Here is a 26848-nt window from a genome sequence, read left to right as displayed (position 1 = left end):
GCATTGTCCTTTTTTCACTGTTTTTAAAAAAAAGCAACAAGTGCTTTTTGTAGTCAATGTTAAGAACATATATTCTCATGAGAATTGCATAATACAGAGACTGTTGCACAGTTTTGATAAAGGCCATCAAGCTGCATATCCTTATTTCTTACTTTCTAAGCAGGAATGAAGGGAAACTTAGCCTCAGGCTTTGTTTGGTACATTAGTTAATTTTTAGAGGTTTGTGCTCTGCCAGAGGTGTATGAATTGGCTATTTGTATATTCATTAATCATTGTTCTTTCATGTTTATGTACTTACATTAATTTGCAGTGGCTGCCTGTCTGCCCAGTGGGCTAACATTTGCTCATTCTGAAATTGATTCCAATTCTTTTTGATGATTGCCATCACTTTTTGATGTCAAGACATTGAACACAGTAATCTCAATGCAGTTTATTCTGCAACGGGAATTGGCTTTAACGCGATTGAAGAATTTAGACAGTTATTTGTAGACTGTGAACTTTCTTTACCTGTATTGGCTATAATGTGATTCTGGCCCCATTAATTTACATGGTGTGACTATTGCGCTGTTTTCTTACAATGCAAGATTACACAAGAACAGAACTTTTGCATTATATCAAAACCAACTATATATAGACTAAATGATTTTTCTAACTTCTGGGATATACCATTCACCACCTGAGCTCCATCTATCCTAACTTTTAATTAGTCAAACTTTTATTATGCAGTGTGATGTAAAATGGCCAGATAGAGTTATAAAAGGAGTATGTCTTTGGCACCAGTGTAATTCCCACATCTGTCCAAAGTCTATAATTAGGAGAAATAAACCAAAGAGGATGGCTTGGGCGAAATGCAGAATGCGTTCTGCATCCAAAAATACCTAAATAAAATGTGGCTGAAGGGACTAGTCCAAAGCAGTAGATAGCGTGCATATAAATACACAAAGTTAATCCACTGCATCCTGTTCTACTAAAATCTTGTCTGCCTTCAGTCCCCTCTCACATCTCTACAGTAAGTCTCTTAAATAACTTCTTCTGGTGTTTTAAAATGTTTAAAATGGCTGTCCTGAAATTTGCAGTAAACCTGTTGATGAATTATTGCAGCTAGATCCTAAATTCACAACAAAGGCAAGAGACAAATTTATATCTTGACTATTTTTGAGGATACCAGCTGTACTGAAGTTCACTAAAGGGGCAAAACATGTTTCATATACATTGCTGTGCTGCTAATGTGGCAGTTTAGTATGGATTTATTCAAAGATATGAAGTCTTTTAAATGACTGGAAGCACTGTCTGTTGTATGGCTTTGGCAATTTTCTGGATGCCTGGGAATATATAAAGCATCTCTGAAAAGCATGCTGATCGTTCCCATTAGCTGGATTACACAGCTGTTTATTGCCATCTTCAATTCCATTTTGCTTTGCACTGATGGTCTTCAAACACTACAATAGGAATCTAAATGGTGTTCTTTGGTGAGAGTCGTATCTCCACATTCTTTTCTCAATACTGTGGGAATCTGTACTGTCTCAAACTACAAAATGTGCTAAAACAAATTGAGAATATCTGACTGTTCCCAACAGCTCTGATTTTTCTCAAGCTAGCTTCAGGTTCTTGATCATTCCTTGTTTGCCCTTGTATGAGCTGCATTTTGCTTCAAAACATGTTTGTTGCAACAGAGCTGCGTTGTGATATCAAGGAAAAGAGAGGGGATGTTAATAGTGTGGCGTTCAGTGTGAATTTATGCCTTTTGTTCTCTCCTAGTCCCCACTGGAGCTACGTCAGAGCTGGGTTAAGTTTAAAATACTGCTTGCATTTAAATGACCCATTACAGCTCACTGTTAGGACCTGTACAGGCCTTTTGAGTGATGTGTTAGAAAATTCCATTTTCACCAAGAGCAGTGTATCCCAGTAAGGAGTTTGGAGTTTTGGATTGGCAATACCAATCATAATTTGGAGGCCCAAGATAATGCTCTGTGAATAAAAGTTCAAGTCCCATCATGGCAATTGATGGAATTTTAAATTCCATTAATAAATCTGAAATATAAAGCTGGTCGCAGTAATGGTGACCATGACAGCATTTATTTCTTCAAAAAAAAAGCAATCTGGTTCCCTAATGTCCTTTAGGGAAGGAGATCTGCCATCCTTACCTTGGTCTGGCCTACATGTGACTCCAGACCCACAGCAATGTGGCTGACTCTTAGCCACTCTCTGCAAAGGCCTGGGAAATCACTCCATTCAAGGACAATTGGGGCAACAGATGCTGCTTTTGCCAACAACTTACAAATCCTGTGATAGAATACCAGGGGTGGAGGGAGAAAAGGTTTTGGTCGGGGTCATTTGAGGATTGGAGAAGACTGAGCTGGAAGTAGGTTACAGGTCCGTATGCCTCCTATTTTGGCCAGTTTCATTCTATTTCATGCTTCAATTGGAGTACAAATTTGCAGTAGGGTGAGTGAGCTTTACGCCTTTCATTATAGCCTCAGCACAAGAGTGGCTAACTGCAGAAATGCTGTAGAAACACCGTTTGCAGACTGATGTGTTTTAAGGCTTGCAGTGAGGTACACTTTAGAGAACCTTGTTTGTGTACTTGGTATGGTAATATGACCATTTAGGACACCTCTTGACGTTTTGACTGGTTAACTGTCAAGGGCTAATCAATAAACAACATTATACTGAACCAACAGTTTATTTTAAGCAAAGGTAATTATGAGCCTAGGGCATCAATCTGCTGCTAAAACATGAAGTTCTTTTGTGGGTGCCTTGAATAAAAGAGTATTGTTATGAGTATGCGCTTAATCGAATAGGCTCCAATAAAAATTTCATTTGGAGGATGGTAGGGCAGAAGGGGGACCATGATGCTGAATAATAAAACCTTTAACAGCTACATAGAAAAGATGCTGATTACTGAAATTGGTGATAGCATGTGGAATTAAGTTTAATTGTCAATCCAGACGCTTGAAGCACTTGTCACGTCATTTGTAATGCTAACTGGAGACAGTCATTGACAATGCAGCAGTGTTTGGCTTCCAATTTGGATTTAAACCACAGCAAGAGCTGGAGAAGCGTGGAAACTATCTCATTTGTCAAGCCAAACACAAATGAATAAATATTGCACATGAACTAACTGCCGATTAGTAATTAGCAACAGATTGATGTTCAGTAAACCTTCAAGTGATTGCATTGAAGACCTAGTGATGGAGATTTAACACTACTGCCACACTAATCAACCCAAGTATCATGATGCCTTTCATTTAAACAAACTAGAAATTATATGCAATCAAATACATTGGATGGAGTTTAATTTAGATAAATGTGAGGTGCCGCATTTTGGAAAGGCAAATCAGGGCAGAACTTATACAGTTAATGGTAAGGTCCTGGCGAGTGTTGCTGAATAAAGTGACCTTGGATTTGCAGGTTCACAGTTCCTTGAAAGTGGAGTCTCCAGTAGGTGCGATAGTGAAAAAGGCATTTGGTATGCTTTTCTTTACAAATCAGACCATCGAATATAGGAGTTGGGGAGGTCATGTTGCAGCTGTACAGGATATTTGTTAGCCCATCACTGAAATACTGCATGTAATTCTGGTTTCTCTGCTATGGGAAGGATGTTGTGAAAGTTGACTGGGTTCAGGAAAGATTTACAGGGATATTGCCAGGGTTGGGGGGTATGAGCCATAGGAAGAGGCTGAATGGACTGGGCCTATTTTGCCTGAGCATCGGAAGAGGGGTGACCTTTACAGAGATTTATAAAATCATGAGCAGGTAAATAGACATGGTCTTTTCCCCAAGGTGGGAGAGTCCAAAACTGGAGGAGATAGGTTTTAGGTGAGAGGGGAAAGATTTAAAAGGGACCTAAGGGGCAACTTTTTCACGCAGAAGGTGGAACATGTATGGATTGACCTGGCAGAGGAAATGGTGGAGGCTGGTACAATCATAACATTTAAAGGGCATCTGAATGGGTATATGAATAGGTCATTGAGGGATATGGGCCAAATGCTGGCAAGTGGCACTAGATTGATTTAGGATATCAAGTTGGCATGGCAAGTTGGACACAGGGTCTGTTTCCGTTTCTCTTATGACTCTATATTCTTTGCATGTACATAACTTTTGTTTAGAAAGTGAGAGATTTTTTTTAGAAAATTATTTTCTTTTTAAAGGGAAATTGCTGTTTATGGAAAAGAAAGGCTAGGAGAAAATGCAGAGAGTGAGAGCAATTGAATAGCTGTCTCAAAGAGTCACCATTCACACAATAGCCTTACTTGCCTCCTTTGCTGCAATACTCATACCATGGCATCTTCCAGTGCAGGCAACCATTGGTTTCCAATGAACAAATTATCGATAAACACTGAAAGACCTGTGGATGTTGTAAATCAGAAACAAAAATAAATTGCTGGAAAAGCTCAGCAGGTCTGGCAGCATTTCAGCAACCTCGGCATTCTGAGGAAGAATCACTGGACCCGAAACATTTAACTTTCATTTCTCTCCACAGATGCTGCCAGACTGGCTGAGCTTTTAGTTGTGAATACATTATAAATGTATGGTGCTTTTAAAATCACAACCATGGGTGTTTCACAGGAGTTTCATAAAGCAAAATATGGCACTGACCTGGATGAGCTATTGGGTCAGATGACCAAAAACTTGATTCATTGTGCTTTCTTGACATGCAATGCATTCTGAGGAAGGGCCATTTAACACTAATTCCTGAAGAAGGGCTGATGCCCGAAATGTCGATTCTCCTGCTCCTTGGATGCTGCCTGATCTGCTGCGCTTTTCCAGCAACACATTTTCAGTTCTGATCTCCAGCATCTGCAGTCCTCACTTTCTCCATTTAACATTAACTCTTCTTTCTCTTAATAGACGTTGCCAGACCTGCTGAGTTCCTCCAGCACTTTCTGTTTTTGATGCACTCTGGATGTTGGCTGTTGAAATAATTGAAATCAGTCACAAAATAGTACCTTGGTTTGCTCCCACAATCTGATAAACTCTATCCAATTGACTCCTTGCTTTTGTGTGCTGCAGTTCAAGTTGTACCTTGTACTTGAACCTGTCTGCACTTCTAATTTTTTTTTCTTCCTATTGCTGAAGGCACAGATTCACAGTTGAAGTGTGATTTCATAGTCTGAGGGCCCCAGCTACCATTGCTGTGTTAAGTGATTAGTGCTGAGTGAACTGAAAAGGCCAAGAGACTGTTCTGGTGTGTTAGACTGAGTGTATGGGAGGGGTGGGTTAATTTTACAGCAGGCCTGAGTTAATCAATTGTTGGTATTCTCTCACTATAATTAACTACTTTCACAAAATGAAGCCACTTGGGATAATGGAAGGAGGTCATAGCTTACTGACAGCTGAAACAACACTTTTCTTTCCAATTCGGCGGAGCCCCATCTGTACTGGGGACGTAGACTCTGTTAATGAACAAGTTGCCTAAATTTGCTGATTCTGCACCAAGAGTATGTCAGCAAAAAGACTCGTACAAACCTATTCTGCCACTTGGGAAATTGAATGTCAACAGTTTTTTATTCAGTTGTCTGGAAGCACGGAATACATGTAATTTCTAATGCTGTTAATTTGTTTGTGTTCTGTTTGAACTGGTTTTGCAGTGAAATCCAGAGTCTTGTGGTGGTACACTGAGGTGTAACTGACCAGCACCTGAGTCACAACAACTGAGAGTTCAGCGGTTTGGCCCTTCCTCTTGAGTCAGTAGTTTCATTGTCCGCCGTGGCTCTGACCACCAGCACTGTCAATCTGTGAATCCGAAGGTTTTGTGAGCTGAAGTCCCACTTCAGAGAGGGAAGCAAATTCACTGCACTCTCTCTTTTGCTTGGTCCGATTTCACTAGCCCCCCCCCCCCCCCAATGATCCAAAGGTGCTGCTCAAAAGAGAGGGAATGGACCTGAGGGGCAACATGTACACACGCTCGTTGGTTCGTATGTGGAATGAATTGCCAGACGAAGTGGTAGATGCAGGTACAATTGCAATGTTTAAAAGACATTTGCACAGTTTACGTGAATAGGAAAGGTTTAGAAGGGTATGCGTCGAATCCAGACAGGTGGGATTAGTTTAGTTTGGGAAACTTGGTCGGCACGTTGAGTTGGACTGAAGGGTCTGGCTCTGTGCTATATGACTCGATCTCCGTGCCTTGGAGAGCACGTTAACATTCAACCAGTATCTCATTGCTGTTGGTTTGTCTCCTTTCTCAATGCTGCACCATTTTGGTAAAGTACAGTGAACTCCCTGTTATCTGGTATGTAATGAGGTTAGAGTTGCAGTAATGTGAGAAATACTTTATGAATGTCATAGATCATTGAAACAGTCTTGAATTCCAGCATAAGCGTGTTGCAATTTTTTAAAGCCCTTTTCCAGTTGTTCAAGTTTCCTTTTGCTGCTTCAAAGTCAGCGCATTTTGTCTTTAGACGTTGCATGGATGTCGTCTTGGGCAATTTAGTGGATTGATTGGTCAAAACGTTTGGATATAATGTGATCACAAAATTAAATTGCTGCTACAGTAATTGCACCTATATGAGGAAGGGCAATAGATAGGGCTGCTACTGGTGGCTGGGAGAATTACTGCGCAGCAGGTATACAACTGGGAACAGCAAGTTCAAATAGATGCTTTTGAAGAAACATTTATAAAAATGGTAACTTTTCTCTGAAACATTTGCTGGTTGCTTTCAAATTCCAGCAGGAAGTTGATTGTACATGGACTACAGAAGGCTTTAGGTCATCCTGGGTTTTTGCAAGATGTTGTGTCCCCTTTCCTGTGGACTCTACCTGCCAGGTTCCTCACACCTGTTAATCCTTTATGGGATGTGCATGACTTGAGAGCATGATGTGAGGAGAATTTTGGACTTGGCTGTCCTTGGAATTATCTCTCCAACAGTGTCACAGGAATGGAGTGTATGTCTGAAAGTAAGCAGTGGTAACTGATATCTGCTAATATTTCAGTCATTGGCAACCTCTTAACTGTTAATCTTAGGGAACTGTTATCGGCTGTTACAGTCAGTTTCCCTTCACCAGAGTCCACGTGCAGATCAAAGAAATGCATCTTTCTTATGCACTTAAGAATCACAAGCCGCTAATATTTGAAATTGTGAAAGACTGATCTTTTATTGTAGTCAGGTCCAGGAACTTGTATTTTTCATCTGCATTGGGGGCTTCCTAAAATGTCAAATAAAACCCATGTGCAACATGTTTCTGACTCTGTTTTCCTCTAACTGACTATTGTTCGTTGAGGTATTTTCAAGTCTTGCCGCCCTCTTCTGATTTGTTGTTGGATTTAATTGCCAGATGGATTCAATCTGCAGTGAACCCATGCCATGCTCGAGGCCTCTGCTTGTTTTTTTTTTCTTTCTCCCCTCCCCATATCATTTAGTTTCCTCCCCTTCAGTTCCACCCCGACCTAACCTGAGATAGGATTCCATGAGGATTCAGCTCCTGTTCTGTGTGCTCTACTAACTGCCTATTTTTCACATGTGAAGCTCAGCATGAAATTTTACAGAATCACTGTAAATCGCCATAAATCACAGAATCCGTTGCACCACTGGAGGGGGCCATTCGGCCCCTCGTGTCATCGTGCCTCTGAAGGAGTAATTCAACCAGTGCCAATCTCCTGCCTTTTCCCCATAAAGATCCAATTCTCCCTTGGAGGTTTCGATTGACTCTGCTTCCACCACCCCCTCTGGTAGCACCTTCAAGTTCTCAACCACTCACTGTGTGAAGAAGCTATTCCTCATGTCATGCTATTGCTTCTTTTGGTAATCACCTTAAATCTGTGCCCTTTTGTTGCCGATGCTCCACTATTGGGAATAATTTCTCTCTGGTCACTGTGTTCTGAATCCCTCAGGGTTTGGGCACCACTCTCAAAATCTCTTCAAGCCCCATCCTTTCCGGTATATCTGCATCTTTGAAGTTTCTCATCCCTGGAACCAGAGCTGGACACAGTACACTGGTTGAATTTGTGGACAGATTAATATAACTTCCTTGCTTTATTCTGTATGTCTCTATGAATAAATTTGCAGCCAAGCCTGACCCTCCTTGCCTACTATTTGCACATTGGTATCAACTGATATTTATTGAGCAGAGCATAGGGAAAATGAGGAAGGCTCACTTGACCTGAAACATTAACTCTTGATTTCTCTCCACAGATGCCACTAGACCTGCTGAGCTTGTCCAGCAATTTCTGTTGTTGTTTCTGATTTCCAGCAGCCTCTGTTCTTTGTTTTGTTTTGGGGGAAAATGCCTCCTGATAGGAGTTTCCCTCCTTTCTCCCAATTGTACCTGATCAATTTCAGTCTTCAGTTAGTGCCAACAGCATACATTAGAGTCTCAATAAGCTACCACCTTTGGGGGTAAGGCAAATAGGCAAATTGCAATTTATTTCTACTTCCAGGCAATATATGTTTGCAGCACAGTTGACAGAGGAGGCTTGTGAAGCTGCTAGAACATTCAGCTGCATGAAAGATTTACTGTTTCTCATCGGCCCAGTTAAACAGAACCGCTGTGTTTTAACAGTTCTTAAAAAGATTTGGCTCTGTGAACAAAACAAATGCTGATCGGTCTGAGGAAATAAAAGTACTGATTCTTTTAATCCTTATTTACTGAGATAGAATAAATAAAACTTAAATTTAAACATGCAAGTGTTTAACTCTGTACCAGCTCTGTTGACATCGCAGGAGTTTGCTGGGTAAAGGAATAAGTGTTGTTGGAAAACAGATAATGACTGAGTATAATCTGTAATTGTTAATGTTTTTAAATGTTGAATTACCAATATTTTACCTACCAGTCTATCTATTTTACTTATTTATCGTGGGTCTTGAATGCCAGCATTTGTTGCCCATCCTATTTACCCTTAAACTAAAAGGCCATGTCTTCATCATTTTAGAGGCTGGTTCAGAGTCAACCACTTTGCTGTGGAGGCAGAATTGTGGTAGGACAGACAATTTTAAGATGTCAGGTTTCCTTCCTATTAGGACTTTAAACAATTGGTTACCATTACTGAGACTACAAAACTAACTTGCAATAATTTTTACTTTTTTAAAAAACAAATTTGAGCTTCACTAGCTGCCAGTGTGAGAATTGAACCCATGTCCCCAGAAGATTCTTCTGGCTGTTTGGATCACTAGTCCAGTAACATTACCATTATATCATTGTCTCCAAAATGAAATAATCAAGTTAAAGTTGTACTCTTAAAAATGCACCAAATGTAGAATTTTGAGGCAGTACCCCAACAGGGAGAAAGTGAGGACTGCAGATGCTGGAGATCTGAATTTAAAAATGTGTTGCTGCGCTTTTCCAGCAACACATTTTTAAGCAGTACCCCAACACCCTTTGCTTGCAACTCTGTCCACCTTTTGCAGAATTGAAACAATTCCTTGTGCATTCTGAACTCTGCAATTGTTGCACATCATGGACTATTATTAATAACAACATCGCGGCTGAAAGTAAAAGAAAACTTGCTGATTCGGGCTTCCAATGTGCTATTGGAACTTCAGAAAAGTTGGCACCTGCACCTGCAGAGGGTCAGGATGGTTTAGTGTACCCTAGGAGGTTTTATCACCAATAACACCAGCCCCACCCAGTCCTCCTCTTCTCCCAAAACATGAGGACGTAAGAAATGGAGACCAGAGTGAGCCATTTGGCCCCCCCAAGCTGTCCTGATGTTTATAAATTCATGGTCAAAAAGCGTGGCGCTGGAAAAGCACAGCCGGTCAGGCCATATCTGAGGAGTAGGAGAGTCGTTACGGTTCGAACATAAGCATGATGAAGAGCTTATGCTCGAAGTGCCAACTTTCCTCCTCGGATGCTGCCTGAGCAGCTGTGCTTTTGCAATGCCACACTTTATTACTCTGATCTCCAGCATCTGCAGTCCTCACTTTCTCCTAGTCTATAAATTCATGGCTGATCTGACTTTCGCCTTGACTACACTTTTGTGTCAGCTGCTCGTTTCCCTTAAACCCTCCAATATTTCAAAAATCTGTCTACCTCCTCTTCCAGCGATCTAGCCTCCACAACTCTGGGGTGGAGAATTCCAGACAGCCACAATTATGAGCTAAGAAGTTCCTTTGCATCTCTGTTTTACATGAATGCCCCCATATTCTGCAAATGTTCGGAGGTGAATGGGGCAGTGCTGTGTGGGGAAGAACCTGCCCCATTTACTAGCTATGCCTCTGACTTTTCTGCTGATGGTGTTTCAATTCCTGCACAATCCTGGACGTTTTGACAACCCAAGAGGAAAATCTGACTGATTTTGTTTATGTGGAGTAAGGCTGTGTGCCCTGCAGCTCTACCTTTTATGTTCTGCCAGTCTGTGGGCTTCAGTGTGAAGATAAAACTGAATTTGATTTCTCATTTGGAAAGGATTTCTTGCTAAAGACTGTGTAAGAGATAGGAATTTCCTTTATTCCATCCACACCCCCTTTCTCCCCCCCCCCCCCCCAATAACAGGGTTTAGATTTGAGTGGACTTCAACAAAATGAGTGTCATTCTTTGGATAAAGTGCTTTAAGGCAGTGTATGAATGCAGTGTTATTATGTTAATGCTGGAGAGCCTGCCTTCATATGCCTCATTGGTGTTAATGGTGGTTTGCAAAGAAATGCATGAAGGCACAATACAGCTGTCCCGTTAACTACATGTTATGAGTGTTGTACACTGTGCGTTTACAGTTCTTCTCTTTTTTTTGTGTTTCAGTGAGGGCGTGTTTAAGTGTCCCGAAGACCAGCTCCCACTCGACTATGCGAAGGTAAATGACCACTGCAAATGCAAATTACCTTTTCCTCATAGAAACTTCTACTTTCCATTCACCAATTAGAGAATCTGAATTGCTAAGTGTAATTTTGCTGTAATTTATCTGCCTGTTCAGCACAGCTCCATGGTCTGTGAGGGCTCTTGTATTTGTGTTACCTCAGGGGTCCTGCTGTCTTTTGTCATCTTATTCTCCACGGCACTCAGCCACAGCTCTGGTAATTGTTGTAATGAGCATGCCTTCAGGCTGTTCGTCATCTTTACTCTTTATTGTGAGGCTTACAAAAAGCCTTTTCTTTGATGGTTGTCTTCCTGGTTGGCTATTGTGCTTTGTTGAATGAATAAAGCTGTTGCAGTTCTTCTCTCTGCTTTCACCACTCAGTTTTCTGTGATCCGAGGAACTGCTCTTCCTACATGCTTCTAGGTGGCAGGTTAGGGCTGCTATTTAGAGACACTGCAAAATGTCTGCAGTCCAACCCATGCACAGAAATGTTTCCAATGAGGAATGGTTATTAGAGAGCCAGCAGAGCCAATATTTACTTTCTGCTGCTTTTCCTATCCCTATTGGCACAGGACAATGAGAGCCATTATTACACCCTAACCCTGCACAGATTGAATCGGGCTCCTATTTGTTCCGTGGAGTCGCATCACACAGCTGATGTAGTTACCTGAATTTTACAACTTTATAGCTCTTTTTTAATTCCAATTTGGGCACTCATTTCCAATTCTTACATTCTGCCTTGGGCATTGTGCTTTGTTTTATTGTGAACAGAGTGGTTGTGAAGACAGGAGTTTAAAACAATGTAAATAAAGAAGGGGATGCTCTGATACTATAGCTATGGTCTGCGTTCTTCAGTCCTTCTAGAAATAAGTACAAATATAATGAAATAGACTGTACGACAAGTGCATGAGCAGTTTGTTAAAATAGTAGCTTTTTGCTAAATTTTTGACTGCTATAATAAATGAATACTAAGGTATTTGACCAGAAATTGAGAGAAGCTAAAGAACATTTTTTTAAAATATAGTTTTTCCTTAATGTAATGTGACATTTCTAGTAGTTCAAAGTTGTCCTGTCACATTCCATTAACTATAAAGCAACAGCTGCATTTCTTCAAGATTTTATGTATTACCCACAAAATCCATTGTGTTTAAAAATACTTAGAATTAGGTTTTATTGTCACGTGTACTCAAGTGCAGGGATACAGCAGTACATTTGAGAAGTTTACAATGTTTCAAGGTGCCATCTTAGGTACAATGTTCCTAGGGTAAAAAATTCTTGGGTAAAAAGTAGAAAAATAATAATCTAAGTTAAAAGTTCAACACTTCAGTTCTTGTCACTATAAAGTAATAAATAAGAAAAACAGTTGAAAGTTTGGAATTAGAGTCCTCCTTTCACCATAGAGCCATAGGCCTGCAGTCGCTCCACACCAGGCTTTTTCCAGGAACCCTCAATCTTCTCACTCACACAGACACACACACACAGACACACACATCCCTGCCCTCTGCATAGGCTGTCAGAGTCCCACTGTGGTGCCACGGGCTGTTAACAGGGCTTTAAACAACAATGCGTTTGACAATGGCATTTCGTTTTTATTCTGTATCTTGTGTTTAATCTGTTAAAATCCAACTAAATAGCATCTGACTTTCAGTTAAAGATCCAGGCTCTACAGATTCATCTGACTAGGGAAATGGGCACTTGTCTTGGCTGATTGCAAGGGATTGAAGATGCTGTTTACTTCTAAACTTGCTTTCACCCAGTGTTATGGTGCCAAAAGGGCCTGCGATTGAAATCACTTCTCATTCATTCTGTTAGTAGATTGAAAAATTAGCACAATGAATGCGGTTATTTGTCAATAGGTGCTTGAATGTACTTTGTGATATTGCTTCCCTTTTTCCATCTGAGCTGGCAATGAAATCCCAACGTGGGGCGAGGTGCTGGGAAATGCGTCTATTTTTATTTCGTACTATTTCTATTATTGCAGGTGTTATTTCTTCTCCTTTTTGTCCTCCCTTTACCTCTTTAATCTCTAGACATCAGAAGCATTTGTTCTAAGAGACAATTTTAAAGAAAAGTCTTTTCAGATTGAATATCTGAGGTTTACAGTGTTAAAACGTTTAGCTTCCCCACTCTGCTTTCTAAGCTGTAAATCTTTCTCTGTTTGCGAACTCTAGCCTTAGCTTTTCTGTAGACTTTGAAAAAAGTGAGGAATTAGGATTTTAATATTTCCTAATGTTTTAACCAGGTGCATCTCTTGCTGGACTCTGTCCACGGGTTGCATCTCTACTCTATTCAGCTTGCACTTGAGAATTTCAGTGAAAGCAAGAACCAACAATGGAACACTGAAACACTTAGCTGAGGTAAGCTTTCTTAAACACAGACTCCCAAATAAATACAAAATGCCATAACTGCTGAAACCTGTGATTTAGAATAGAATATACTGGAAGCACTCTCTGAAAAGATAAATAACAGAAGTTACTATTATCAATCAGTTTAGACCAGTGCTTTAGATCAAATGATCTTTCCATTGTAATCATTGATTATGTGCATCGTAGAATTTCTTAAAATTATTTGGTTAGTGTGAGCTGCCTTAAGACCATAAGATGTAGCAGCAGAAGTAGGCCATTCAACCCATTGAGTCTGCTTCACTATTTAATGCAATCTTGGATGATCTGATAACCCTCCAACTCCACTTTCCTGCATTTTCCCCAGAACTCTTGATTTACTGATTAAAAATCTGTATCTCAGCCTTTAATATACTTAACAACCCAGCCTTGACAGTCTTCTGTGGTAAAGAAGCCCACACATTCACCACTCTGACAGAAGGAAGCCCTCCATGTCTCTGTCTTAATTTCAGAGAGTTTAAGATTAAGAGTTCGCGTTTATGTCCTCTGACCCTAGACTTCCACAAAAGGAGAAAACCTTTCAGCATCAACCCTGTCAAACCTCCTTAGAAAATCTTTTTATGTCTTAGATGGGTCCTTGTTTTGGAGTTGAGTTAAAAAGGGCGTATTCACTTTTTTTTTTGCTGTGATTTCAAATGGAAAAGGCTGTATCTGGTTGAGTAAGACACCAGAATATTCCTCGTTTGATCTCTGTGTATACTGAGGCAGCTGTTACAAACCTGGGGCAGGAGGGTGGTGCTTCAACTGCCCTTGATGGTCCTGGAGAAAGGAGTAGATAGAGAAACATGAGTTCACAATTGAGCCCCTTCAGCTGGTTCTGTCATTCAGTCGGATGAAGGGCTTATGCTCAAAACATCAATTGTCAAACTCCTTGGATGCTGCCTGACCTCCTGTGCTTTTCCACTGCCTCTCTTTTCGACTTTGATGTCCAATATCTCAATCCTCATTTTTTCCCATTCAGTCGGATGGTCTAATCCTCCTTGACTAAAACAAAATGCAGCAATCCCACATTTGGAATTTCTAATTGCCAGCTTTTATAGCTTTTTGAGTGAAGAAAGTTCTGTACCTAGGTAATGGACATCTGGGAACCACAGTTGATACTTAATTTCTTTCTAGCCCCGAAGGTTATTTGCCCAATCTTTTTTTTAATATTCATTCTTAGGGTGTGGGCAACACTTGGAAGGCCAGTATTCATTAACTATCAGTAATTGTCCTTAAGTGGCCTAGCACATCAGTCTGAGTACAGGCAAGATTGAGCCCCATTGCTGTGAGTCTGGAGTCACATGCAGGTCAGACCAGTTAAGATTGGCAGATTTCATAGAATATAGAAAAGTGCAGCACAGAATAGGCCCTTTGGCCCACAATGTTGTGCCAAGGATTATTCCTAATCTAAAATAAAATAACCTAATCTACACATGTCTAGCAGTCACTTAAATGTCCCTAATGACTCTGCTTCCACCACCACTGCTGGCAACGCATTCCATGCATTCACAACTCTGTGTAAAGAACCTACCTCTGATATCTCCTCTATACCTTCCTCCTAATATCTTAAAACTATGACCCCTCATGCAGTCAATCCTGCCCTGGGGAAAAGTTTCTGGCTATTGATTCTATCCATGCCTCTCATTAACTTGTATACTTCGATCAGGTCACCTCTCTTCCTCCTTCTCTCCAGAGAGAAAAATCCGAGCTTATTCAACCTCTCTTCATAAGACAAGCCTTCCAGTCCAGGCAGCATCCTGGTAAACCTTCTTTGCACCCTCTCCAAAGCCTCTGTATTTTTCCTACAATAGGGGACCAGAACTGGATACAATATTCCAGATGTGGTCACACCAGGGACTTGTAGAGCTGTAGCAAAACCTCGTGGCTCTTAAATTCGATCCCCTGTTAATGAAAGCCAAAGCACCATATGCCTTCTTAACAACCCTATTCACTTGGGTGGCAACTTTGAGGGATATGTGCACTTGAACACCAAGATCTTTCTTTCCTCCACACTGCCAAGGATCCTGCCTTTAATTCTATATTCAGCATTCAAGTTTGACATTCCAAAATACATCAATTCGCATTTATCCAGTTGAACTCCATCTGCCATTTCCTGACCCAGCTCTGGAACCTGTCTATGTCGTGTTGCAGCCTGCAATAACCCTCAATACTATTAACGGCACTTCCAACCTTTGTGTCATCAGTAAATTTAATAATTCACCCCTCAACCTCCTCATCCAAGTCATTTATAAAAACTACAAAGAGCAGAGCCCTGTGGGACCCCACTCAACACTGTCCTCCAGGCAGAATACTTTCCATCTACAACCACTCTCTGCCTTCTGTCAGCCAACCAATTCTGAATCCATTTCTTTCCTTTACGTACAATTGGTGAAAAAAGTGGGTTTTCACAACAATCCAAAAGCTTCGCGATCACCAATGCCCAAACTAGTTTTTTTAATCCAGATTTATTTATTAAGTTAATTTTAAATTCCCTAACTTCAGTGGTGGGATTTGAACTTGTGTCTCTGGGGTACAGCCCAGTTCTCTGGATTCCTAGTCCAGTGGCATTGCCGCCTCCACCCAGTAGTGGTTGTCCAAGAAGCTTCTGTGACAAATGTATTGCTATTTTCAGTTGCCATGCAATCCATCTCTGAGATGAACATGCAATTGGCCATGAAACCATTTCCCAAATGTCTTTGTCTACTGCTGTCCAATGTTACAGTGTTGACAAATTGGCCATGATGGAGTGCAGAAACTGATCGGGAGGTAATATATCCTAGCTAGCAACTCTGCTCTCCCATGTGGAGCCATATAGTTTGCCAGTATACACTGTCCAAGCTTAAGTATGCATGTGTTTCAAATTGTGAGAGGTTTTTGATAGATAAGCAGGGGAACCTTTCCATTGGTGGGTGTGTCAGTAACGAAAGGATTTTAAGGCAATTGCAAAAGAGCCAATGAAGGGGATGAATTTTTTTATTTGTTCTGAGAGTTAGGATCTGGAATGTATTATTTCAGTTCCTAGCCTGTAACAGCAGCTGTGGATCATCCACTTCTGGCTCCAAGAAGGGAGAGCAGTCAGTGACGTTTCCTGCTGCTGATTGTGGGGCCCCCCGAAGTGAGAATGTGGAGTTCGGGTGAAGGCAAGGTTCCATCCAGCTTTGCTGACCCCAATAAGTCAACTTTCTGCTAAGAATTAATATCTAGCCTGGCAACATAGTGAGAAGTGCAAATTGGGGGTGGTTCCTGAAACACATTATCGCATTCGCTGGTAGCGTGGCTTCAGAAGAGGTGGAAATGGGCAATATGTTAGAAGTAATGAAGAACTGAATTTACTCACATATCTCACTGAACTCTTAGGTGCATGTAGTGATCTTTGAAAACCCTTCATGTGTCACTTCCCTCTCCTCGTGTGTGTGTGTGTGTGTGTGTGTGTGTGTGTGTGTCCCTGTCTTGACTTAGGATGAATAGGATAGTCTTGGTTTCCTTTTGTTTTTACATCCAATGCAACCTGTCCCCACATTTCCGTTCTGGCCCTGAATGCATTTGTTCTTCCGTCACTAGAGACAATAAGGTTTCGGTTAAGGTTCCAGTACATTTCAACAGGAAAAGCCACAGTCTGCTCAGTAAATGCTTTCTGGAGGCTTGGCTAAAGAAACTGCTGCAGCAGCAAATCACTACTGAGCCACAAATCGCAAGGAAATGGGACGAAAGCAAAGAATCAGTGTGTAAATGATGCGACTGTCTTTCCACATTGGATCTCTTGCGGAAAAAGCAGATTTTGCTAGTTGTTTCCATCATTGTTTGGCACAAAGTCTGATTTGTGTGAAAATGAAATCTGTCTGCTTATTCCCTTGATAGTGAGGCAAAAACATTTAAATTCTTCTCTTGTTGCTGTGGTGGGGATGAGTGGCTCCATGATGCTGGTGTGCAAGTTAATTGGAAACCCCATGCTGGGTCAAAATAATTGCCAAGGAGTGGGTTTCAATATTAAAAATCATTTCTTCATCTACCTTGGCTTTTCCCAATGGGCCTGTTAGTCAGCTGAGCATCAAGTGTATTGTTGATGGAGAGCTGCCCGTAGCTAACAGGCTACCCATCCTCTTTCATCTTCCCCTACACCACAAAACCAGCTCTTCAGATTTTATCTTTGTGAAAGGTGCTTTTTCTTTTTAATGTCAGGATGGCTCAAAGAATATCACAAAGCAATGACATACTTCCTTTTTGTGGATTTGTTATTTTTGTAATGTAGGGAATGGGATGCACAAACAGCAACAAAGATGGGTACAAAGTCAGTTATTCCCTCAAACTATTCTGCCAATCACTGAGAAATTAACTGCTCAGGTAATAACCAAACATTGCCCAATATTCCTTCATACTGGTGGTTGACGATAATATATCGACCTCCGGACTTAAATTTAACAACTGACTTTGCGTAAATTGCTGTTTGTGGAAGAGAGTATAAATTTCCACTGTCTCCGCCTAAAGAAACGTTTCCTATTTCACTGCTGAAGGCTTAAATATTTTGACAATGTTTTGTTATTCTAGTTACCCCAGCAAGGTTAAATGCTTTCTCCCAATCTATTCTATTGGTTTACCGTTCTAAACAATCAAATCACCCCTTAAACATCTAACTGATTCTAGATTATTTATTGTCTCAATCAAGTTTGATCCTTGGTGCTCATGCAAGTGAACAAGATGTCTCCCTTTGTGATCTTTTCTCTTCACTTGAAAGGCCAGATTGCCTTTGGTCGAATGTCTTATTCAAAGAGCAATTTCTGATTGTGTAGAGTCTGCCCAGAACTGTACTGTTAATCCAGTTTTAATGGTATTGTATGAGGGGTGTTGTGTCAAGCCCATTGTCGATATGTCTTTGAGAGATGTGCTCATGATATCATTGCATGTTAACTGAGGATATAAAATTTCCTACTCCATTTTCCCTCCAATCTCGTGCAACATGGTACTCTGCTGGAAACATGGTCCTGTGTTGTAAACTAGTGATGTAATATTAGCTCAGATACTTATGTGCCTGATGAATTGAATGTTTGTAGGTAATAGTTAGTTCTAATAGAGTCATAGAGATGTACAGCATGAAAACAGACGCTTAAGTCCAACCTGTCCACGCCGACCAGATATCCCAACCCAATCTAGTCCCACCTGCCGGCAGGTGATAAATCCCCAGGACCTGATCAGGTGTACCTGCGAACTCTGTGGGAAGCTAGAGAAGTAATTGCTGGGCTTCTTGCTGAGATATTTGTACATTGATAGTCACAGGTGAGGTGCAGGAAGATTGGAGGTTGGCTAACGTGGTGCCACTGTTTAAGAAGGGCGGTAAAGACAAGCCAGGGAACTATAGACCGGTGAGCCTGACTGCAGTGGTGGGCAAGTTGTTGGAGGGAATCCTGAGGGACAAGATGTACATGTATTGGGAAAGGCAAGGACAGATTAGGGATAGTCAACATGGCTTTGTGCATGGGAAATAGAGAAGGCATGTCAGAAAGGCAAGGTTACATTGATCATGGGAGACTTCAATATGCAGGTGGACTGGGTAAATAATGTTGCTAGTGGATCTAAAGAAAGGGAATTCATGGAATGCTTACAGGATGGCTTTTTGGAACAGCTTGTCATGGAGCCCACAAGAGAGCAGGCTATTCTGGACCTAGTGCTTTGCAATGAACCAGACTCTATAAAAGATCTTAAAGTAAGGGAACCCTTAGGAAGTAGCGACCATAATATGGTAGAGTTCAGTCTGGAGTTTGAAAGGGAGAAGGCAAAATCGGATGTAATGGTGTTACAGTTGAATAAAGGTAATTATGAGGGCATGAGAGAGGAACTGACTAAAATAGACTGGAAGCAGAGGCTAACCGGGAAGACAGTAGAGCAAAAATGGCAGGAGTTTGTAGGTATAATTTGAGGACACTGTACAGAGGTTCATTCCCAAGAAAAGAAAGATTAACCGGGGAGGGATTAGACAACCTTGGCTGACAAAGGAAGTCAGGAAATGTATTAAAGAAAAAGAGAGATCCTATAAAGTGGCTAAGAACAGTGGGAAATCAGAAGATTGGGAAGGATACAAAAGCAAACAGAGGATAACAAAGAGTATAATAAGAAATGAGAGGATCAAATATGAAGATAGGCTAGCCAGTAATATTAGAAATAATAGTAAAAGTTTCTTTCAGTACATAAGAAACAAACGACAGGCAAAAGTAGACATTGGGCCACTTCAAACTGATGCAGGAAGCATAGTGATGGGAGATAAGGAAATAGCAGGAGAACTTAACAAGTACTTTGCGTCAGTTTTCACAGTGGAAGACATGAGTAATATCCCAAAAATTAAAGGGTGTCACGGGGCTGAGTTGAGTATGGCTGCCATTACGAAAGAGATAGTGCTAGAAAAGTTAAAAAGTCTTAAAATTGATAAATCTCCTGGCCCCGATGGAATACACCCTAGAGTTCTGAGAGAGGTGGCTGAGGAAATAGCAGAGGCATTGGTTGAGATCTTTCAAGAGTCACTGGAGTCAGGAAAGGTCCCGGATGATTGGAAGATGGCTGTTGTAACCCCCTTGTTCAAGAAAGGATCAAGGCAAAAGATGGAAAATTATAGGCCAATCAGCTTAACCTCGGTTGTTGGTAAAATTCTAGAATCCATCATTAAGGATGAGGTTTCTAAATTCTTGGAAGAGCAGAGTCTGATTAGAACAAGTCAGCATGGATTTAGTAAAGGGAGGTCATGCCTGACAAACCTGTTGGAATTTTTTGAAGAGGTAACAAGTAGGTTAGACCAGGGAAACCCAGTGGATGTGGTCTATCTAGACTTTCAAAAGGCCTTTGATAAGGTGCCACACGGGAGGCTGCTGAGCAAGGTGAGGGCCCATGGTGTTCGAGGTGAGCTGCTGGGATGGATTGAGGATTGGCTGTCTAACAGAAGGCAGAGAGTTGGGATAAAAGGTTCTTTTTCAGAATGGCAGCCGGTGACGAGCGGTGTCCCGCAGGGTTCGGTGCTGGGGCCACAGCTGTTCGCATTATATATTAATGATTTGGATGAGGGAACCGGGGGCATTCTAGCGAAGTTTGCCGATGATATGAAGTGAGGTGGACAGGCAGGTAGTACTGAGGAAGTGGGGAGGCTACAGAAGGATCTAGACAGGTTGGGAGAGTGGTCCAGGAAATGGCTGATGGAATTTAATGTGAGCAAGTGCGAGGTCTTGCACTTTGGCAAAAAGAATAAAAGCATGGACTACTTTCTAAATGGTGAGAAAATTAATAAAGCCAAAGCACAAAGGGATCTGGGAGTGCTAGTCGAGGATACTCTAAAGGTAAACATGCAGGTTGAGTCCGTGATTAAGAAAGCGAATGCAATGTTGTCTCTTATCTCAAGAGGGTTGGAATATAAAAGCAGAGATGTACTACTAAGACTTTATAAAGCTCTGGTTAGGCCCCATTTGGAGTACTGTGTCCAGTTTTGGTCCCCACACCTCAGGAAGGACATACTGGCACTGGAACGTGTCCAGCGGAGATTCACATGGATGATCCCTGGAATGACAGGTCTAGCATATGAGGAACGGCTGAGGATACTGGGATTGTATTCGTTGGAGTTTAGAAGATTAAGGGGAGACTTAATAGAGACGTACAAAATAATACATGGCTTGGAAAAGGTGGATGCTAGGAAATTGTTTCCGTTAGACGTGGAGACTAGGACCCGTGGACACAGCCTTAGAATTAGAGGTGGTCATTTCAGAACAGAAATGCGGAGACATTTCTTCAGCCAGAGAGTGGTGGGCCTGTGGAATTCATTGCCGCAGAGTGCAGTGGAGGCCGGGACGCTAAATGTCTTCAAGGTAGAGATTGATAGATTCTTGTTGTCTCGGGGAATTAAGGGCTACGGGGAGAACGCTGGTAAGTGGAGCTGAAATGCGCATCAGCCATGATTGAATGGCGGAGTGGACTCGATGGGCCGAATGGCCTTACTTCCACTCCTATGTCTTATGGTCTTAAATCATGTCTCACAAACTTGAATGAGTTTTTTGAAGAATGATGGGAGGGCAGAGCAGTAGATGTGATCTATATGGACTTCAGTAAGGCGTTCGACAAGAATCCCCATGGGAGACTGATTAGCAAAGTTAGACCTCATGGAATAAAGGGAGAACTAGCCATTTGGATATAGAACTGGCTCAAAGGTAGAACAGAGGGTGGAGGGTTGTTTTTCAGACTGGAGGCCTGTGACCAGTGGAGTGCCACAAGGATCGGTGCTGGGCCGCCTTCTTTTTGACATTTACATAAATGATTTGGATGCGAGCATAAGAGGTACAGTTAGTAAGTTTGCAGATGACACCAAAATTGGAGGTGTACTGGACAGTGAAGAGGGTTACCTCAGATTACAACAGGATCTGGACCAGATGGGCCAATGGGCTGAGAAGTGGCAGGTGGAGTTTAATTCAGATGAATGCGAGGTGCTGCATTTTGGGAAAGCAAATTTTAGCAGGACTTATACACTTAATGGTTAGGTCCTAGGGAGTGTTGCTGAACAAAGAGACCTTGGAGTGCAGGTTCATAGCTCCTTGAAAGTGGAGTCACAGGTAGATAGGATAATGAAGAAGGCTTTTGGTATGCTTTCCTTTATTGGTCAGAGTATTGAGTACAGGAGTTGAGAGGTCATGTTGTGGCTGTACAGGGCATTGGTTAGGCCACTGTTGGAATATTGCTTGCAATTCTGGTCTCCATCCTATCGGAAAGATGTTGTGAAACTTGAAAGGGTTCAGAAAAGATTTACAAGGATGTTGCCAGGGTTGGAGGATTTGAGCTATAGGGAGAGGCTGAACAGGCTGGGGCTGTTTTCCCTGGAGCGTCGGAGGCTAGGGGGTAACCTTACAGAGGTTGAGGGGCATGGATAGGATAAATAGACAAAGTATTTTCCCTGGGATTGGGGAATCCAGAACTAGAGGGCATAGGTTTAGGGTGAGAGGGGAAAGATATAAAAGAGAGCTAAGTGGCAACTTTTTCAGAGGGTGGTATGTGTATGGAATGAGCTGCCAGAGGATGTGGTGGAGGCTGGTACAATTGCAACATTTAAGAGGCATTTGGATGGGTATATGAATAGGAATGGTATGGAGGGATATGTCTGTTTGATTCTTAAATGCCATGATATCCATTTCTACTTACTTATTTTCCTGGAGAAAACATGAATGTTGCCATATCAAATAAAACTCCCTGTAGAAAGCAGTCTCAACTAAGTGAAAGAATCCAAGCCTTTGCAGTGTGGTTAGCAACTACTTAATTCAGCAGCTGGGTTTTCATAGCTCATCCCAAGGAGACAGCAAGCTCATCAATGCACCATGCTAAATCATTTGAGCTAAAGTAGCTTTGTCAACTGTGAATCTTTAATATGCCTTAAGCCTGGAGTTTCCTGACTTGACGACAATGCTGAGTCAAATTGACCTGTTCCCTTAGACAACCAGCGCAAACCAACAACTCGTACCTTAGAGAGGCATAAGGTGGCCATTCAGCTCCTCAAGTCTGTTTTACTACCCACTTAAATCAAGTCTGATTGATTGATTTGCATTTGACTGACTTTCAATCCATATCCCACACTGCTCCTACCTGATAAAACCCGGTCATTTTCCATTTCTATAGCCATTTATGGGCAAGGAGGATCCATTCCCCTTGAAAAACCACAAGAACATGCTGTTTTCCAGGAAACACTGGGAAAGGTTCTTGATGTTTAGCTGTTCAGCATTGGTAATTCTTTTGTTGCCTCCTCAGCACCAAACCGCAGCCCCACGAACTCTCTCTGCGTTTGTCTGTGAATTGTCTATTGTACAGTCCTCATTTCTACCAGTGAAATGTTGGTCTTCATCAGATCCACTTCCCACAAACCTCCAAGAATTCAAATCACTAAACTCAATCATAAAAGTGCATTGTGAGTAGTTGAACTTTGGACAACACAGTATCTTTCAATAGTGGCCAAGTTAAGAAGCCTAAACAGCTGAGGAACCTACCACAAACACTATAAATAAAACCATCATCGTCCGCTTTAGAATTGAACACAAGCAGTATAACTAAACCCTTTTCCACTGCCAACAGTTCCTTTCAGATTTTTTTTATTTGATTCAGATGGAACTCCTCATTTTGGTCTGACCAGTCCTCCGCTTGACTCTAAATTACAGACCGCTTTATTCAAATGGATGTCAAAGCTCTGTATCTGGTCTGCTGCCCCAGCTTTCCAGTTACTATTCTGCTCTTTGAGTGAGTGACATCAGTTTTGATACTATTCTTGTGTGCTGGAAAGTGAGATGTACGCTTTGGAGTGTGTTGGATCAGTTACCTCATCCCTTCACAGCAGACCGATTTAGTGGAGTTCTGGGTCAGTTCCATGTGGCTGCATGGTGTAACATGTTCTTAACTCTTTATGGTGTTGAAGGCCTCTTGTGTTAAACTGATGCCTGTGTTTGTGAGGCAGTGGAGGCTTTTGATAGCTTTTCTTTCTCAAACATTGGCATAATTGCCTTTAACTGGGATAGAAAAATGCTATGTTCCTTCCTCTAACTTTGTTTTATTTTACCTTCCTTCTACCCTTAATGATGATTAAATCAAAGCTGGAAGTGCTTTCTATTCCTTCAAGTAAAGGCTATTAATCTTTGAGAACAAGTACCATTGTGAGGCTCAGAGATCTTCCCATTCTTTATCCCCCACAATATAATCAACATATTCCACCTCAATCAGCAGAATGCTATGCAGTCAAATGTTCTGCTGTTTGATCTCAGCAAGCACTGTGTGGCTACAGGCCAGAGGTGGGTGACTGTATCCCTCAAAGATGGCTCCACCTGCCTTGTGAGGCAGTGAGGGCTTGGTTTCTTCGGGAGTCAATTCTTGGGGTGGCATGGTAACTCAGCGGTTAGCACTGCTGCCTCACAGTGCCAGGGATTGGGTTTCAATTTCACCCTCTGGCAACTATGTGGAGTTTGCACATTCCTCCCATGCCTGGGGGGCTTCCTCTACGTGCTCCAGTTTCCTCTCTCAGTCCAGAGATGTTCAGGTTAGGTGGATTGGCCATTCCAAATTGCCCATAGTGTCCAGGGATGTATAGGTTAGATGGATTAACCATGGGAAATGCAGGGTGTCAGGGATAGGGTGAGGGGTGGCTGGGATGCTCTTCAGAGGGTTGGTGTGAATTCGATGGGTCAAATTTCCTGCATCCAAATTGTAGGGATTCTATTGTTCTAACCCACACATTTTGTGACTAAGCATTAAACAGATTTGATGTCGCAAAGATGCTGATGTTTGTTTTCAAAACACTGCCACTTTCTCATTTCTGTCCGGCTGCTGTTTTAGTTTAATCTCCAGTTAGTTTGTGCCAAGTGTATCTATAGTACAAATACTTGAATGTCAAAGAGTTCAAAGTGTACAATGAAGATGTTGCCTTCAGGTAACATGACAAACTTCAGAGTACAGAAGCTCAGATCTCGCACCAACTTTGAGCTATTGTAAATGCAGCTGTGTAGTGTAGCTGTCTTTATGTAAATAACACTGCCAGAGTAACAACCTTCGTATCCTGCTGAGTAAAACTCTGAGATGACATGGGTATTTATCTTGCTAACGTTTTGAACTTTGATCTTTGTTACCAGTGATTCTGTTCATTCATAATTGTGGGAGCTGTGAAATGTCTGAGACTGGAGAGAATGTGGTGTTCTGTCAGAGCAGCCTTGCATGAAGTTTTGCTTTTAGTCATTTACTGGATGTGAGCAATTCCTAATTGCTCTTGATAAGATGGTATTGAGCCACCTTTCTGAATACAACTGAATTGCTTATTAGGACAATTAAAAGTCAACTGCATTGCCATTGTGGGTGCTGATGAAGGGTTATGCCCGAAACGTCGACTGTCTCGCTCCTCAGATGCTGCCTAACCTGCTGTACTTTATCCAACGCCACACTTCATTGGCTCTGGAGTTGCATATGGGCCAGACTGGACAAAGACAGCAGATCTCCTTCTTTAATAAATGTTTTTAACAAACATTTGGATTTCCATCGTCACCACTGAAATTCATTTCCCCAGCTGTCATGATGAAATTTCAGTTGCAGCCACCAGATCATTAGCCGGGCCTAGCAGTATAATTACACAGTGCTGTCCCTCTTTTCATTGAGATAAAATTGATAGAGTTTGCACTTGATGCCTCAGTCATTAGCTAGGTGTACTGGAATGGTCAGGAGGCTTCTCTTGGGTGTTTGATTTTCCCTCCCCCTTGCTTTGGATTAAACACCCAACCAAGATCAATGAAAACGTTGCTTTGGCACAGGCCCCAACTCCTCAAGCCTTACAAGGCTTCAATTTGACCTGGTTCTCCTTCTGTCTGAATCTCACACACAACTGGTAATTTAGACCTGCTGTTCTGGCCATGTTACAATAATGTAAGGGATGATGTACTGACTTTACAAGATTACCTTGCAAGCAATAACAGTGCACAGCTTTAATTTGCATCAGGTTCAAATTTAAACCCACTTTTACATTGATTCAATTGAAGTCCTGTTTGCTACAAGGACCAAACCTTGGTGATTAAGCAACAGGGACAGAATTTAAATGATGTTGAATATGTTTGTATTCTAAAAGTGCAATGTGAATTTGGGTTTGGGTTACAAGTTCCAAGCATGCAGTATGCTATTATTTGCTGATCTTTCTCTCCTCTTCCCCTATTGATGCATCATTTATCAAGGCAGCGTTTGTTTTCCCTATTATAATGGCATTAAGGCAGATCATTTAGCTTGTGAATATCACCCTGAGCTGCTGAATTGGTTTTATGTTAAAATATCTGTGATTTCTAACGTATTAAATAAACAACGGCAATGGTTCATCTTCCAGTGTCAGGCTGAATTATTGCCTAGTTTCTTGAATCTAGCTGTAGACTGTGCTCTTTGTATTTCTTAAACAGTTATGTTTACTTTGTTAAGAGCAATTAATCTGTAATCTTCAGGCTGTCCTACACATTTTCATCAGCTGTTCAGTGACTATTAAAAAAAAACCCCAACAAATATCCATCATGTTTCTGACAGCTTTGCCTGCATTTTAATTCTGTGTGTCTCCTTGTATTGGTGGGAATGCCACTTAATTGCTTGTATAAGCCAACAAGTCAGTGGGTTCACTCAGTTGATGGTTTTAACTGGTGAGGCCACAGAGTGGTAGGTGGAAGCAGTGCCTCAGGCAGTACTGCAACATTTAGACCAGGAGATTGTGGGTTAGATTTCTGACCTATTCTGAATTAGGGTTCAGGATTAGATTAGATTAGATTAGATTAGATTTCCTACAGTGTGGAAACAGGCCCTTCGGCCCAACAAGGCCACACCAACCCTCCGAGCAACCGACCCAGACCTATTGCCCTACATTTACCCCTCACTTATGCAGCTAACACTATGGGCAATTTAGCATGGGAAGTTCACCTAACCTGCACATCTTTGGACTGTGGGAGAAAACCCATGCAGACACTGGGAGAATGTGCAAACTCCACACAGACAGTGGTATGTGAATTGGTGATGGGGCAAATAGCCTCCATGAGGCAACTGGCCTCCAGCTGATCTTTCTTTACTCAGTGATTCATGCTGGATCAAGCGGCTTTGTTGGACACTTGGCAAATGTTGGAACAGCTCCATAATGATAGCCCACTGGGCAGAAATGTTCTCCTCCCACTGGTTGTCTGAACTTTGTTTATGAAGTTTGGTACAAAGGTGTGTCCAACTGTGCTAGAACCCC

General features: G+C 41.6%; 1 protein-coding gene across 3 annotated transcripts in view; it reads left to right on the top strand.

Moving 5' to 3' along the window:
• LOC140491503 (TNF receptor-associated factor 4-like) overlaps positions 1 to 26848 on the top strand; it is a 107088-nt gene that overhangs the window by 64228 nt on the left and 16012 nt on the right. For all 3 annotated transcript variants that reach the window (XM_072589775.1, XM_072589773.1, XM_072589774.1), the window contains exon 2: positions 10678 to 10729. In XM_072589775.1, coding sequence (XP_072445876.1) covers positions 10678 to 10729 — 52 coding nt within the window. The remainder of the gene's footprint in view (positions 1 to 10677; positions 10730 to 26848) is intronic.

Source organism: Chiloscyllium punctatum, chromosome 19, assembly GCF_047496795.1.
Source record: "Chiloscyllium punctatum isolate Juve2018m chromosome 19, sChiPun1.3, whole genome shotgun sequence".
NCBI classification, from domain to species: Eukaryota; Metazoa; Chordata; class Chondrichthyes; order Orectolobiformes; family Hemiscylliidae; genus Chiloscyllium; species Chiloscyllium punctatum.
Note: the sequence above shows the minus strand (reverse complement) of the source record. Positions and strands in the feature narration are given on the sequence as shown.